The following is a 16,195-nucleotide window of genomic DNA, read 5'->3' as shown; positions in this document are numbered from 1 at the left end:
TCAGCTTTCCCCCACTCAGATTTTATCACCAAATTGCGATGACATTCATCCCGCTGAGTAGGTTTATTAGTCACATGGAACACATTCGAGATAGATAGGTGGTTGGAAGCGCAGATGCTTAGGTTCACCCGACACTTTTTATTTGTTTTCACATCCGCAGAGCACAGCATTGGGTCTAGGAAGGATATAGAACCGGAGTTGTGTACATACGTGTGGTCTAGGTCATTTTCCAGTACATAAAGACTTTCACAGGCAGTTATAGTAGTATAAAGAGAACTGCCTGAGCAAAACTGCCAACTGCAAGGGCCAAAACCCTAAATAAGAAAAGGAAGGCAAAAGAAAGCCAGCTTTTTCTTAGCAAGAAGACCCTCATAGATATGAACCAATAAACGATCCTTTTTATCCAATGAAAAGTCCCTGAAAGTCTTGAGCCAAGTAAACACCTAACATCAAACAAGCCACTCTATCCCTTTTCTATTATAAAATATATGTATAAATAATTTATTATTTACACAATTTAGAGCCCTTATCCCAGGGGCTGGTTGGGTCTAACCATTTCTGGAAGGAGTTTATCGAGCCTTTTAGCCATATTGAACAAAATGAACAAGACATTCAATTGAATATCTTGGAGTGTTGTGGGTACCAGAAATAGGATAAAGGGCATAGGAGGGGGACTGGATGCCTTCAATCTTGTTTGACTCTCAAAAATAGTACTAGAGCTTCCGATTCCTAGTTGAACAAGCCCCCCTCCACCCCCAAGTTTCAACAATAATCCTTAAAAAAATACATAAAAAATAAAGGGCTCCTGACTTAGGCAGCAATATCCTCTGATATCATAGTATTCTACCCAGGTACATTTGTACCACTTTACTGAGGTAATATGCTTACTATTGAAAGAGCACTCCCCACATTGTTCTTATTCGGGTATAATGTTTAGGGCAATCTGCATGTTCTCTGATGACCAGAATAATGGTGTACATGCTGGTATGGCTTAAGGAAGAGCGATGTTTAGCCAATATTTTTTTCTTTTTTTTTCAGCAAAACCAAACAGTTAAAAATATTATATAATGTTGAGAGCGTACTTTCACTGTAACTTTAAATTGTGAGCTGTTGTGACATTTTAAGTTACAAAGCAGACTGGATGGTGCTAACCAAGTCTTTGTGCCTTGGAGTGCAACAGCAAGTAAGTAGATACAATTCCTGTATAAGTTCTAATCCGAACGGTTGAAAGGTTAATAATTATACCTGCTGGGACAACATTACCCATGCAGTTTCTAGGGCTCTAGATTATACCAAATACCCAATTTAAAACCACAGTTTTCTTTGATACATGTTACAACAAAAGTGTAAATACTACATGTATTAAAATCACAATTATACAAGGTTTGTTGTGCAATTAGGGACCCTGAAGATTAGGGCCCCAGCCACTTTTTCCAAAACTTTGTAAACATAGACATGATGCACCTCTTTTGATTGGTGATCATTCAATGGTCATTAGTGGTAATCAGGGCCATCACATATGGGGGACCCCCAATTGGTGATTATTCAATGGTCATTAGTGGTAATCAGGGCCATCACATATGGGGGACCCCCAATTGGTGATTATTCAATGGTCATTAGTGGTAATCAGGGCCATCACATATGGGGGACCCCCAATTTTTTAGTCACTGTAAAATTGTGGTGCAAAGTGCAATGATTTTTCTGATGCCGCTAATATTCTTTGTTCAGTTCAATAAAGACCACGAAAATACTGACATGTCATCTACAGAAATTTTGAACTTGGTTGGTAAACGCAGCAATTTTACCAACTCCAGCCGTGATTTTCCAGATGGTGCCAGAGTTTTCCATTTGGTTAAATAATCAGCATTAAAATGGTGACATGATATGTACCAATATCTGAATCTTGGTTGGTAAATGCAGCAGTTTTACCAACTTTTTCAGTGATTTTACACAATTTATTTGAAACAGACATTATGCTAATTGTTGACAAAAAGTATGGGTAAAATGACCAGCCAGATGGTAAAATCTCTTGTCCCCCCTCCCAAACATTTTGGCTTGTAACAACCCTAGTCCTAATTCATGATGTAAATCATTTAAAATTAGTTATACTAATTAAATTATTGCATTAAAAAGTTCAGGCACAATATGAAATTTGGCTTCACAGAAGACATTCAATCTGTACAAGTTTTTCTTTGGCATAGAGCATCCAGCTGTCTAACTACTGACTAGTCTAACTAGTTACCACAACTATTAATACAGCCACTACAATACCAGAATTCTTCCAACAACTCTAGTTAACATAATTATTCTTGGCAAAGCATTGTGTACTTCTACAGCAACTGCAGCTATAACCATACCCAGAGTCAACTTGCAGAATAACAACTTCTACAACAACTATCTCTACCCTGACTACAAATAACTGTTCCCACTTTAACTAATTCTATAAAAAGCAGCCATACCATTATTAATACTGCTACTTCTACCACAGCTGCTCTTACAGAATGGCCTCATTAGAAAGCCTGGGATGCAATTATGACAGAAGAAATTATTAAACTTGGAAAGAGCACTGAACGGTAATGTCTTTTCTATATCTTATTTCTGTCCTAAAGGCCTACTGGGTAAATTTTCAGATGTTTCAATGAAGTTACCAGCAAAAGCAAGAACATACATCTCAATGCATCTTTTAATATTGATTCCAAATATGGTAATTGCTACCCTAGCAAATGTGTCCCAGTCCACTCCTAATGGGGCTTTATAAAACTTAGCTGATTTAATTGATTTGCATTACTTTTGCAATTATTTCTCATCAAAAGTTGGTCCATAATGCTAAACAAAGCTGATATGAAAAAAGCAAAAAATTTGTGTCTATATTTTAGGGTTACATTTAACCTCCTTGGGGGGGGGGACTTTTGAGGGAAACAATTAGCACAGTTGGAATCAGTGCTAAAAAGCTCATTAAACAGTATGCCCATCTTTCAGTAAATTAACCAGACCATCCAAAAGCATCAACTATATTTTAAATCATTTCAAATAAATTTTTTATCTAATATTGCAATGAGTCATTTAGGATAAAGACACCAATGATTCGACAGTGCAATTTTGGAACCACTGTCAATATTTTTCTTCAAAACAGGATAACTCTGCTTAGTCATGACTTGGAACACCATCTCTTGATGCAGTCGTCATATTTTGACAATGCAAAACGTGGACACTATATCTGATACACCCAGATAAGAAAAGAATATTCAATTCAATCAGTTTCCTGTTTTCAACATATAATGAGCTTCTAACAATTTTTTAGCAATGTAATGTTCAAACTGTCATTGCTTGGTTATTTTTTTGGAAAAAAAAAGTTTGGATCAGCACCAACGCATCAAGATACATCTGATCTTCTCTAAAATTAATTAAAAAAAACTTTTTCTACAAAATAAGTTTTTCAAAGAAAAGTAAAGAACTCCATTAAACAAAAAAGTTTGCTCCAAATCAAATAATCTACCAAGCGTGAAACTGCCACAAATCAGCATCGATAAATAAATGAAACCCAAAACGAACAGAAATTAAAATAAATAACCGAGTCAAACTCAAAACAAGCAGAAATTAACATGAGTGGGGCGCAAAACCGCTATGCCTTCCCAAGGCCAGAACATAATTTGCACTTTACTGAAAAAACACAAATGAATGTGCATTGTCAGTTTAACATACATATACGATATTTAGTAGCCAAAATGTTAATATTATTTGATTTATTAAAGTTATAAAATTAAAAACATTTATATTTTTTCAGTAAAGTGCAAATTTTGTTCTGGCCTTGGGAAGGCATAGGGGTTTTGCGCCCAACTTAGGTTAATTTCTGCTCGTTTTGAGTTTGACTCGGTTATTTATTTTAATTTCTGTTCGTTTTGGGTTTCATTTACTGATCGATGCTGATTTGTGGTAGTTTCACGCTTGGTAGATTATTTGATTTTAGCTCTTTTTTTGTTCAATGGAGTTCTTTACTTTTCTTTGAAAAACTTGTTTTGTAGAAACAGATTTTTTTAATTAATTTCTCTTTGTATTATATTAAGATATTCTTCTCAAAGACAAAGAAAATAATACATTAAATCTTTTCATTTTGTAAGAATTTATGGTTTAGTCAGCTATTTACATTCCGGAGCAACGTTTTTTGAATTTTTTAACAACATACACCCTTTTATAAATCTGGACACAGATAGTACTGTTTAATTTAGATTCATACCTCCTCTAGTTGACCTGAAATGGAAAACTTAATACCATTCGCAAAAAAATCTGTGTACTTTCGTTGACAGCTTGGATGCATTTATGCTATTTTGATTGGGTTAAACTTTAATAGCAAAAGTAGCCTCAAAAGTTTGAATATAATACCCTCAGTCGTTTTAGGGATGCTGCAGGGATGCCTTATTGATGATTATCATTAACACAGTGCATTTTGATTTAATCTTAGTGCAACATTTAGTTTTTAAACACAATGGGCAAATGGGAGGGTGGGAGTGGGAGGGGGACTAGTTGCCCTCCAATCACTTTTGACTATTAAAAAGGGCATCAGCCCTTTCTATTTTCAATCAAATGAGACCTTTTCGAAGTTCCCACGACAACTCCTTCGATACGAAGTGCCCTGGTCTAAACAACAACAAAAAATAATACATTATACCCGCATTGATCTTTACTATAAAAATGTCAAGCCTTCCAATCACTTTCGACTATTAAAAAGGGCACTAGGACTTTTGATCTCCAATCAAATGAGCACTTTTGGGAACAACAAAGCTTTCTATAAACACCTCATATGCCCCCAGGGCATAAATTACAACCCTTACCCTAAGGTCATTCTCAAAGACCTAATTTCCAGAACTTTATACTATGTTGAACAAAATGACTATCTGGAAATTTTGATTGGATGTGTTTGGGGGAATGGTGGGCATGAGAGGGAGGTTGGTTACGCTCCAATCACTTTCTACTATTACAAAGGGCACTAGCCCTCTCAATTTCGAATTGAATGAGCCCCTTTTGAAGTTTTATGACAACTCTATCTATAAAATCTTATATGCCCCCAGGGTATAAACTACAACCTTTGCACTTGGGGCTCTTGGGGGTTTGTCATCCTTAACTACATAATTTCCAGAAGTTTCAACTATGTTGAACAAAATGGCTATCTCTATACTTTGATTGAATGTTTTTGGGGAAATGGTGGGCGTAAGAGGGGGGTTAATTACTCTCCACTCACTTTCAACTATCAAAAAGGGCATTTTCAATTTACAAACAGATGAGCCCTTTTTGAAATTTCTATAACAACTTTTGGTATTAACTTTAATGCCCCCAGGGCATAACTTACAACGCTTGCACTGAGGGCTCTGACGGGGTTATCATCCTAAAAGACCTAATTTCTAGGACTTTAAACTACGTTGAACAACATGGATATCTCAAAATTTTTATTGGATGTGTTTGGGAAAATGGTGGCCATGAGAGGGGTGTTAGTCTCTATCCAATTACTTTCAACTATTAAAAAAGGCACTAGCCCTTTCAATTTCCAATTGAATGAGCCCTTTTGAAGTTTTTACAACAATGCTTTCAATAAAAACTTTACATGCCCCCAGGGAATAACTTACGACCCTTGCCCTGAGGATTGTGGGGGGAGGGGTTGTCATCCTTAAAGACCTAATTTCCAAAACTTTCAACTATGTTGAATAAAATGGTTATCTAAAAATTTTGATTGGATGTGTTTGGGGAAAAGGCGGGCGTCAGAAAGGGGGGGGGGTAGTTGCCCTTTGAATTTCAAATCAAATGAGCCCTTTTTCAAGTTTCTACAATAAAGATTTCAACAAAAACCTTATATGCCCCCAGGGCATAACTTATAATCCTTTCACTGAGGGTTGTGGGGGAGTGTCTGGGGAAAAGGTGGGCATAAGAGAGGGTTAGTTGCCCTCAAATCACTTTTGACTATTAAAAAGGGTACTAGCCCTTTGAATTTCAAATCGAATGAGCCCTTTTTCAAGTTTCTATGACAAAGATTTCAGTAGAAACCTTATCTCTATGTGTATCTATGTGTATTATCTCTATGTGTGTTGTCTGTGTGTGTGTGTGTCGCCTCTGTGTGATGGTTGTCTCTGTGTGTGTGTTGTCTCTGTGTGTGTGTGTTGTCTCTGTGTTGGTGTTTTTTCTGTCTGTTTGGTTGACGTCTCTGTGTGTGTGTGTGTTGTCTCTGTGTGTGTGTGTTGTCTCTGTGTGTGTGTTGTCTGTGTTTGTGTTGTCTCTGTGTGTGTCATCTCTGTGTGTGTCTCTGTGTGTGTGTGTCGTCTCTGTGTGTTTGTCGTCTCTGTGTGTGTGTGTCGTCTCTGTGTGTGTGTCGTCTCTCTGTGTGTTTCGCCTCTGGTTTACGTTAGGTTAGGGGGATTATTTGCCCTCAAATCACTTTCGGCTATTAAAAAGGGTAATATCCCTTTGAAGTTCAAATCAAATGAGCCATTTTTCCAGTTTCTACGACAAAGATTTCAATAAAAATCTTATATGCACCCAGGGAAAAACTTTTATTCCTTGCCCTGAGGGTTGTGGGGGAGTGTTCTCCTGAAAAATATATTTTCTATCTGGAAATCAACTACGCTGAACAAAATGGCTATCTCAAAATTTTTATTGGATGTGTTTGGAGGAAGGATGTGTGTGTGTGGGGGGGGGGGGCTAGTTGCCCTCCAATCACTTTCGACTATTCAAAACGGCACTAGCCCTTTGAATTTCCAATCAAATGAGCTTTTTTTGAAGTTTCTACAACAACGCCTTCTTTAAAAACCTTATATGCCCCCAGGGCATAACTTAAAACCCTTACCCTGAGGGTTGTGAGGGAGTGTCCTCCTCAAAAATATATTTCCTATTTGGAAATTAACTACACTGAACAAAATGGTTATCTCCAAATTTTGATTGGATGTGTTTGGGGGAAGGAAGGGCAGGGGGGCTAGTGCCCTCCAATCACTTTCGACTATTAAAAAGGGTACTAGCCCTTTGAATTTCCAATCGAATGAGCCTGTTTTGATATCTCTACAACAACGCCTTCTATAAAAACCTTATATGCCCCCAGGGCATAACTTAAAACCCTTGCCCTGAGGGTTGTGGGGGAGTGTCCTCCTCAAAAACATATTTTCTATCTGGAAATAAACTATGCTGAACAAAATGGCTATCTAAAAATTTTGATTGGATGTGTTTGGGGGAATGATGGGCGTGGGGGGGGCTAGTTGCCCTCCAATCACTTTTGACCATTAAAAAGGGCACTAACCACTCCTATTCCCAATCGAATGAGCCCTTTTTGAAGTTTCTACGACAACTCATTCAATACAAAGTGCCTGGGTATGGAGAAAAACAAAAAAAAACACATTGTGCCCACATCGTTCTTTACTTAAGCAGCACTAGCACACTGCCTATGATATAGCCACATTGGCTTTTCTTGATAAAATTAAGTTAAAATGGCAGCTAATATTATATTGACAAAACTATGTTCCAAGTGTCAAAAATTCTTGTCTGATGTAGGCTATTGGAATACCAGACTGACTAAAAATGTTCCTTCAGCCAAATTCAAATGTAGATATTGGCTTCTATTATGAGATTAATTTCTTTTTAGAATAGCTTGTAGTAACCTTGTCAAAATATTTGACAGACAGCAACAGGCACTGTCAAAATATAGGTGACTCTGTCAAAACTTCACTGAACATGTAAAACAGATGAGAAACAATTGGTGTCAAAATTCAAGGGTTCTCTGAAGAAAACATAGTTGTCAAGTTTACAGGTACTTTCTCAAAAACGAGAGATTTTGATGATTATTATTTGTAATAATATTTCACATGAAAAAAACATTCAAAAAGGTTTTTTGTTTTAAATTGTAGTTTTACTGATTTGATGCTAGATTTTTCCATCATCTGACAAACCATTGCTTGATCTCATGCTATCTTCATATTTTTAAGCATTTGACTTGGTTGATCACAACACCCTAATTCATTTATCACTTAAGAAAATTGAAGTAGACCCTCTCTTAGTAAATTCTGTAAATATTTCTTTCAAATAGATCCCAAGTTTTAAAGTACGAAATATTTTCTCTGAACCCCTCCCTAATTATCATAGGATTCCTCAAGAAACCTTATTAGGACCACTCTTATGTGTAGAACCAATTTGGTAAGATTCCCTCAAAGGTGTTAATAAGTGAATGACCTGCTGATCCTTGAAGTATGTCATAGAACTATAAAAATGACCCCATCAAAATCCTACCCATGTTTTGGATAAAGCCTAAAACTTACATATGAAAGTAAATTCCCCTAAGTCAAATATGATGACAATAACCTTCTTAAAATTCTTAAAATCCACTCCTGTTTTCATAGACCCTATCCCACCCAAAATGCTAATAAAACATGTTAAACTCCTTGGTGTCACAAACTTCTAACAATCTTAGGTAGGATGTAGGACATGCATATTTCAAGAATTCTGGACTCTCCAGACAAATGATATTCAAAACTAAAATTTTTTAAAAGGATTAAACTGGTAGATTAACTTTGAAATGGCCAAATAATGACAACATTTTCACTGTGAACAACAAAGAAATCTTTGCTGGACCATTAAAGCTGAGAGAATATGGGCTATTCCAGATGGCGTTAATAGAGAGACCTATATCATACATTATATTATTGAGACCTAGGTCACATGATTACACTCCATATGATTATCCAATTTTGTCCCTATGTTTTAGAAAAATTTTTCAGTTTTTTGCTTCCACTATCTGGATATTGATTTATATATTTACACATTTAAAAAAGCTGAAGTGAAACAAGAAATAAAATCAAAAGAATAGGCATGTTGAATCCACCAGGATCTGCCCATAAGCATTCCCCATGTATTTTGACATGCATCAAATTGGGTTCTGACTTACATTGAAAACATTTAACTTTTTGTTCTGTCAAATTTGTTGGTGAAAACACTCCAATTTAAGAAAATTTAAGTTTTGTACCCTTTTCTGATAAAACTTCAAACTTCTAATCAAACAGTTAGATTTGTAGATATTTTTTCTACATACTGAAACCCTTTTTAAACCAAACATCTTTAAACTAAGCCTTCTGGAGCAGAAAAAGTGTTTTTTTTTACAAAAATTGTCAAATCATTGGTACCTTTACCCTAGGTAAAACTGGATATTCTTAGCAAAACTAGTTAATACAGAAGACACAATGCATAACAAGATTCAAAACAATGGAGGAGTATATTATTAGGGTCATTTATAGGACCATCAGGGTAGGAGTGGAAGATGTTATGGATGGAAGAGCATAAAATGCAAAATGGTAGTCTACATCTTTTTTTGTTTTATAATATTCCCTTCAGAAAAACTACCAGACTGTAATTTTACCAAGATCAGTGAATAGGGAATCAAATGGTAGACTAAGTTATATTTCCTCTTTCTATATTTCTGATCAATATCCAAACCAACTACTTCAGGAGCCAAACTAACAGATGTCAAAGAAATTGCAGATGAACTGAACCCTCAGTTTCTGTCTGTTCTTAGTTTCATATCAGATACAGACCTACCCAATGTTGACCCTACACAAATCCACCATCCAATAAAGCTCATTGAGACTGATAGTTCAAATATCCTTAAATGACTTAAATTGTTATATGTCAACAAATCAGTTTGGCCAGATAGGTTACATCCATGTCTTTTAAGAGAAGTTGCTGATGACATTGCCAAGCCACTCTCCCAATTATTCAAAGTCTCCCTATGTACCAAGGAAGTGCCAATGGATTGGAAAACAGCATTTGTCACCCCTTTGTTCAAAAAGGGAAATAAAGCCAGTGTGGAAAACTACTGTCCAATAAGTATATTTTCTGTTGTTGCTAAAATTCTGGAGAAAGTGGTAAATGACTCTGTGATGAAGCATCTCAAACTTAATTGCATACTATTGCCCAGCCAACATGGTTTTCAACCAGAAAAGTCTATAGAAACAAATTTGCTGGAGACTTATGATGTTTTAATAGACCTCATTGATCAGGGCTTACCAGTGTGTCTTGTTGCTTCACCTTGCAAAAACATTTGACCAAGTTCCCCATTCACGCTTGAACAAAAAAATAGAGATTGAAGGTTTTTACTAATAGAGGAGAATCAATCCTCTTGGAGAGATGTGGAGTTACCAGTGATGTCCTACAGGGTAGTGTCTTAGGACCTACCCTATTCAATATCTATATATATGATATTTTTCAATGAACTACAAATCATCTAGCTCTCTGTGCAGACAACTCAAAATTGTTTGGTGCAGTCAGTCATGTGCCACTACAAGCAGATTTTGACCATATTTAAAAATGGGCAACAACATGGCACATGACCTTTAATATTGACAAATGTAGTGTTATTCATTTTGGAGAGTCTGACCCAGGTTTCAAGTATACTATGGTCAATCCAGCAGTAAACAACATTCAAGAGCTGCAAAGTATGGATAAAGAAAGGGATCTTAGAATCATTGTTGACAACCAAATATAAATCCCATTCAAACTGCAAAAAGACTGTGTCTCATGCAAACTCTGTCCTTGAACCTAAAGAAACTATATCCAGTAGGTCTCTCTATGTTTTTGTGAGGTTGTACAAGGCCCTTGTCAGATCAGTACTTGATTTTGGAATGTGCATAGTACCACCAGGGTACAAGGGTAATGTACAGCTCCCAGAAGGAGTGCAAAGGAGAGCCACAAAGGCAGTATCTAAGATGAGAGACAAGTCTTATGATGAACATTTAAAGGAGCTTAAATTATCTACACTGGTTTACTGACAACAAAGAGCTGATATGCTTATGTATATAAGCTTACTTCACAAGAACCCCCCCCCAATTCATTAGCCAATTCCCCAAAATATTGGCACTGATAGGAAAGGACTTTTAAAGGTGCTGCTTAAGCCATCTGTTAAAATTTGGCATCAACAACAGTTTTTCTCTGCTATGTAGTAAATCACTGGAAGAGTCTGTCAAATAAAATAGTCTCAGCATCCAATAATGAAGTGTTCAAGAAGTCATTGGATGTTGAATGGAATGGTTTTCCCTGAAAGTGCCCTTGGGATTGCATTTGATGTTCACATCATCAAGTAGGGAGCATGTTAGAGATTATGATGGATCTCAATTTGCTCTGAAGTGCAAATTATGGTAATTAAGCCAAATTAAGGTTAAATTTGTGAGTTAGCAAAAAGCTATTAGCCTAGCCTAATTACTATTGTGCTTTAAAAAATATGCACTTTCATTCAAATTTAACTTACATTCATCCAAAATACATCTAACCAAATGAAAATAGGCTATCAACAAATAAGCCTAGCCTACTTCTATTTTGAATAGCCAACTTACTTATCAAAGAAGACTTCTGTCAAATATCAGCTTTAATTTGAAGGCTGAAATAAACGAAAATTGATTTGGTTAAATCTTATTCTAATTTTGGGCTGCAGTTGCTCCTTTATCTTAATATTTCCTCTTAGAATACCCTAGGCTAATACTTCTTGGCTAGTGTGCTGCAATTTCAAAAATTTAAATTTCTATGGTGTATGAATTTTAATTTCTCTTGTGCATGAATTTAGATGGCGTTTGTAAATTGAAGTTGATTTGAAGAAAGCGAAGGAACATTCAAAACAATTGAAAACAGAAAAAGAACAGAAAAAAATGGTTCCAGCCAAAGTTTTCTCAAGATTCCACCTAATTCAAAATATAGTAAGAAATAATTGTCCTAACAAGGCTTTAATCGATTGCAATGTAGGGTATGATTATATATTAATCCAACAACAACCAATTTGCTAGACGGGGAAAGACCTAGGCTACCTACCCATTGACATAATAGGCTAGCCTTGACCTGGTCCTTTGGCAAGGTTTGCCATGCACTTCTTAGGTCAGATGTAGGTTAAGTGCTCATCCAGAGCCTTAGGCTACTTTTCTTCCAGTAAAATATTTCAAAACATCTAGTCCCATCTCCTTTCTCATTGATCTTTACTAACAGTCACACATTGATCTGTAACAATCTTGTGTTATAAAACTGAAATCTTTTGATTACATTAATCATAGGCAACATGCTAGTGTTGCCTAAGTAAAGAATCATGTGGGCACAATGTGTTTGAGGAGGACACTCCCCCACAACCCTTGGGGCAAAGGTTTTAAGTTATGCCCTGAAGGCATATAGGCCTAAGAACAATGTTGCCACAATGTATCATTTATTTTTTTGCTTTAGAGCAGGGCACTTTGTAACAAAGAAGTTGTTGTAGAAACTTTGAAAAGGGCTCATTCAATTGGAAATTGGAGTGGCTTTTGCCCTTAGTAATAGTCAAAAGTGATTGGAGGGCAACTAGCCCCCCCCCCCAGCCATCATTCCCCCAAACACATCCAATCAAAATTTTTAGATAGCCATTTTGTTCAACATAGTTGATTTCCAGATAGAAAATATATTTTTGAGGAGGACAATCCCCCAAAACCCACAGGGCAAGGGTTTTAAGCTATGCCCTGGGGGCATATAAGGTTTTTATAGAAAGTATTGTCATAGAAACTTCAAAAAAGGCTCATTCAATTGGAAATTCAAAGGAATAGTGCCCCTTTTAATAGTCGAAAGTGATTGTAGGGGAACTATGCCCCCCCCCCCCTATTTGCATCATTCCCCCAAACACATACAATAAAAATTTTGAGATAGCCATTTTGTTCAGCATTGTTGATTTCTAGATAGAAAATACATTTTTGAGGAGGACCCCCCCCCCCCCCCCACAACCCTTGGGACAAGAGTTTTAAGTTATGCCTTGAGGGCATGTAAGAACAATATTGGCACAATGTACTATTTATTTATTTTTTCCTTTAGAGCAGGGCATTTCATATCAAAAAAGTTGTCATAGAAACTTAGAAAAGGGCTCATTCAATTGGAAATTGGTGTGGCTTGTGCACTTTTTAATAGTTGAAAGTGATTGGAAGGCAACTAACACTCCTTCCACACCCACCCTTTCCCAAAACACATCCAATTGAAATTTTGAGATAGCCCTTTTGTTCAGCATAGTTGATTTCCAGATAGAAAATATGTTTTTGAGGAGGATACTCCCCCACAACCCTTGGTACAAGGGTTTTAAGTCATGCCCTGGGGGCATATAAAGTTTTTATAGAAGGTGTTGTTGTAGAATTTTCAAAACAGGCTCATTCAATTGGAAATTCAAAGGACTAGTGTCTTTTTTAATAGTCAAAAATGATTGGAAGGCACATAGCCCCCCCCCCCACACCCATCATTCCCCCAAACACATCCAATCAAAATTTTGAAATAGTCATTTTGTTCAGTGTAGTTGATTTCCAGATAGAAAATATGTTTTAGAGGAGGAGCCTCCCCCACAACCCTCAGGGCAAGGGTTTGTTAATGTGTGCTTGTTAATAGTCAAAAGTGATTGGAGGGCAACTAGTCCTCCCCCCACACCCATCATTCCAATCAAAATTTTGAGAGAGCCATTTTGTTCAGCTTAGGCTAGTTGATTTCCAAATAGAAAATATCTTTTAGAGGAGGAAACTCCCCCACAACCCTTGGGGCAAGGGTTTTAAGTTATGCCCTGGGGGCATATAAGGTTTTTATAGAAGGGGTTGTCGTAGAAACTTCAAAAAAGGCTCATTTGATTGTAAATTCAAAGGGCTAGTGCCCTTTTTAATAGTCAAAAGTGATTGGAGGGCAACTATCCGCCCCATGCTCATCATTCCCCCAAACACATCCAATCAAAATTTTGAGATAGCCATTTTGTTCAGCTTAGTTGATTTCCAGATAGAAAATATGTTTTTGAGGAGGACACTCCCCCACAGCCCTCAGGGCAAGGGTTTTAAGTTATGCCCTGGGGGTATATAAGGTTTTTATAGAAGGCATTGTCATAGAAACTTCAAAAAAGCTCATTCAATTGGAAATTCAAAGAGCTAGTGGCCTTTTTAATAGTCAAAAGTGATTGGAGGGCATCTAGCCCCCCCCCCCCCCACATGCACATCATTCCCCCAAACACATACAATCAAAATTTTGAGATAGCCATTTTGTTCAGCATAGTTGATTTCCAGATAGAAAATACATTTTTGAGAAGGACACTCCCCCACAACCCTTGGGACAAGAGTTTTAAGTTATACCCTGAGGGCATATAAGAACAATTTTGGCAGAATGTACTATTTGTTATTTTTTTCCTTTAGAGCAGGACACTTTGTATAGAATGAAAAAGCAATTAATGAGAAAACAAAAATTAAATTTCAGTTTAAAAATGTAAACATAGATGATGAAAATAGTGGAACTTTACACATTCTGATTGGCTGTAATCAAAAATCCTAGACATTGAGTTCTAGAGTCTAGAACTCAATGTCTAGCCAAGCGCCTTGTCCAGCATGTCTAGCTAAGTGCCAAATTTTGGTTATGATCAGTTGTTTTCTAGACATTGAATCCTGGCTAGACATGGGATTCTAGCTAGACATGCTTGTGAACACTGCTTAAGTGAACAAATCACTTGATGGCCTCTTTTTAAGAATTTATACAGTTTTTTTCATAATAACATTGCCCTTTAAGGCTAGTGAAAATAATAATTAGGCCTAGGCATACCTGTCCCAAATCAGCTACAATTGACAGCTGTTCTTACTAGCCACCTTTTTTAGAAACATATTTTAAACTTTGGTTACTATGGGCTGTTTTTAGCTCTTTAAAAGCTCAAAATGTAGTTTCCCCCAGAAGCAATTCTTGAGTTCTGAAAGAGCATGAAAAAAGGCATCACTTTTGTCCTAGCTAAATTATATTGAATACATATTTAGCCCTGGATTCATTCTTGAAAGTTTCATTCACTTAACTCAACTATTTTCCCATTTACCAAGAAGTCTGTAAATTAGAATTTACCATTAGGTGCTAATGCAGATTTGCTCCTCCTCAGAAGGAAACACCATTAAATTCTGATAACAACTTAAAAAAGAAATTTAAAACCTGATTTATGTCATTTCAAAAAGCACTTTACTTTACCCTAGCCCCCAATATGCCAATACATACCCCAATGACATATAGCTTCCATCCATTTTTCCTCACCTCATCCTCTTTTTTGAATAGATTTAATGACAAAGTAGCAACATCAACAAAATGAAGAAACAGAAGAATATATAATTAGTGCTATATATTTTCTCATTAGTGGGGAGAGGGGTAAATTAAAGTTAAGCATTTTTATGGATAGTATTACTAAGTATTTAAGATTTTTTAGAGGAGTTATCAGAATTATATTGTGTTTTTTCTAAGGAGGAGTAATTCTGCATTTGCTCAAAATGTTTACAGTGTTTTCAATTAGTTTTGCATACACCCTTGTGCTATATCTGGGTCCATTGGGAGGGGCAGGGCAGGTTGCATTGCCAGGAAGGTGACCTTAATATTTGAAAAGGGCACAAATAAGGAATCTAATGGTACTATATTTTTTACTATTGTGTTTTGTCTAGATATGGTCAACCACCTCAAATTTACTCGTCTGGGTAGCCCAACTCTTTACACCCTCCCAGGAATTTTCCTCAAACATTTCCTTGCAATATCCTCCCAACCAAGGCCAACCTGCTTTCTCTCTTGTCCATTAGTGAGGGGGGAATGTAATAGGTACAACTTACCATCATGACAACAACAATAGCAACACACTACAACCTGACTTATTGAATTCAACATTAATGTTTGCAGAGTCACCCACTTTGGATTTCACAATACCAGGATTAAATATTTTCTTAAGGGAGGTAATAGTCTAATGCATATCAACAGATTCTTGCAGTATCAGAAGAAAGAGATATTAGCATCATTATTGAGGATGAAAGTTCATATACAACACCTAGTTTATTGTCAACTCTGCTAAAAAATTGTATACATTCATCAACATACACATCACCAGCTGATCCAAGAAAGTTATTGATTAACTATAGTCAGACAAAAATAAAGAATAGCCTGACAGTAGCCTGCCTGTTTAACAAAGGAGTAAATTTTTCAATTGGTAAATTTCAAAGAAAACCAACCAAACTTTAGTGGGGGTATCCAGCTCCCTATCAACAACAAATGAAAATAATGTATTTACCCAGGCTTACTTCCAAGGAAAAGATATTTCCCAACTTGCTGGGAAAATACAACAGGGAATGTTGTTTTACTGTGCCATGGTAGGAAACATAAAAATGATTGTCCGCTGCAACCCAACTGTAATAAAAAAGTTTCATATCTA

General features: G+C 36.4%; 2 protein-coding genes across 3 annotated transcripts in view; one reads left to right on the top strand and one right to left on the bottom strand.

The window, feature by feature from the left end:
- LOC148944155 (uncharacterized) overlaps window positions 1–11,512 on the bottom strand; it is a 131,171-nt gene extending 119,659 nt beyond the window's left edge. For both annotated transcript variants that reach the window (XM_089100036.1, XM_089100035.1), the window contains exon 1: window positions 11,349–11,512. The gene's annotated coding sequence lies outside the window, so the exon portion shown is untranslated. The remainder of the gene's footprint in view (window positions 1–11,348) is intronic.
- A 104-nt stretch (window positions 11,513–11,616) lies between these two features.
- LOC148944154 (NADH dehydrogenase [ubiquinone] flavoprotein 2, mitochondrial-like) overlaps window positions 11,617–16,195 on the top strand; it is a 28,475-nt gene continuing 23,896 nt past the window's right edge. The window contains exon 1 of the mRNA XM_089099670.1: window positions 11,617–11,705. Within this exon, the coding sequence (XP_088955796.1) occupies window positions 11,658–11,705 (48 nt within the window). The 5' untranslated portion in view covers window positions 11,617–11,657. The remainder of the gene's footprint in view (window positions 11,706–16,195) is intronic.

Source organism: Artemia sp. Qi Xiang Cuo, chromosome 14, assembly GCF_049724085.1.
Source record: "Artemia sp. Qi Xiang Cuo chromosome 14, ASM4972408v1, whole genome shotgun sequence".
In the NCBI taxonomy this organism is placed as follows: Eukaryota; Metazoa; Arthropoda; class Branchiopoda; order Anostraca; family Artemiidae; genus Artemia; species Artemia sp. Qi Xiang Cuo.
This window is presented reverse-complemented; position numbering and strand designations above follow the sequence as displayed.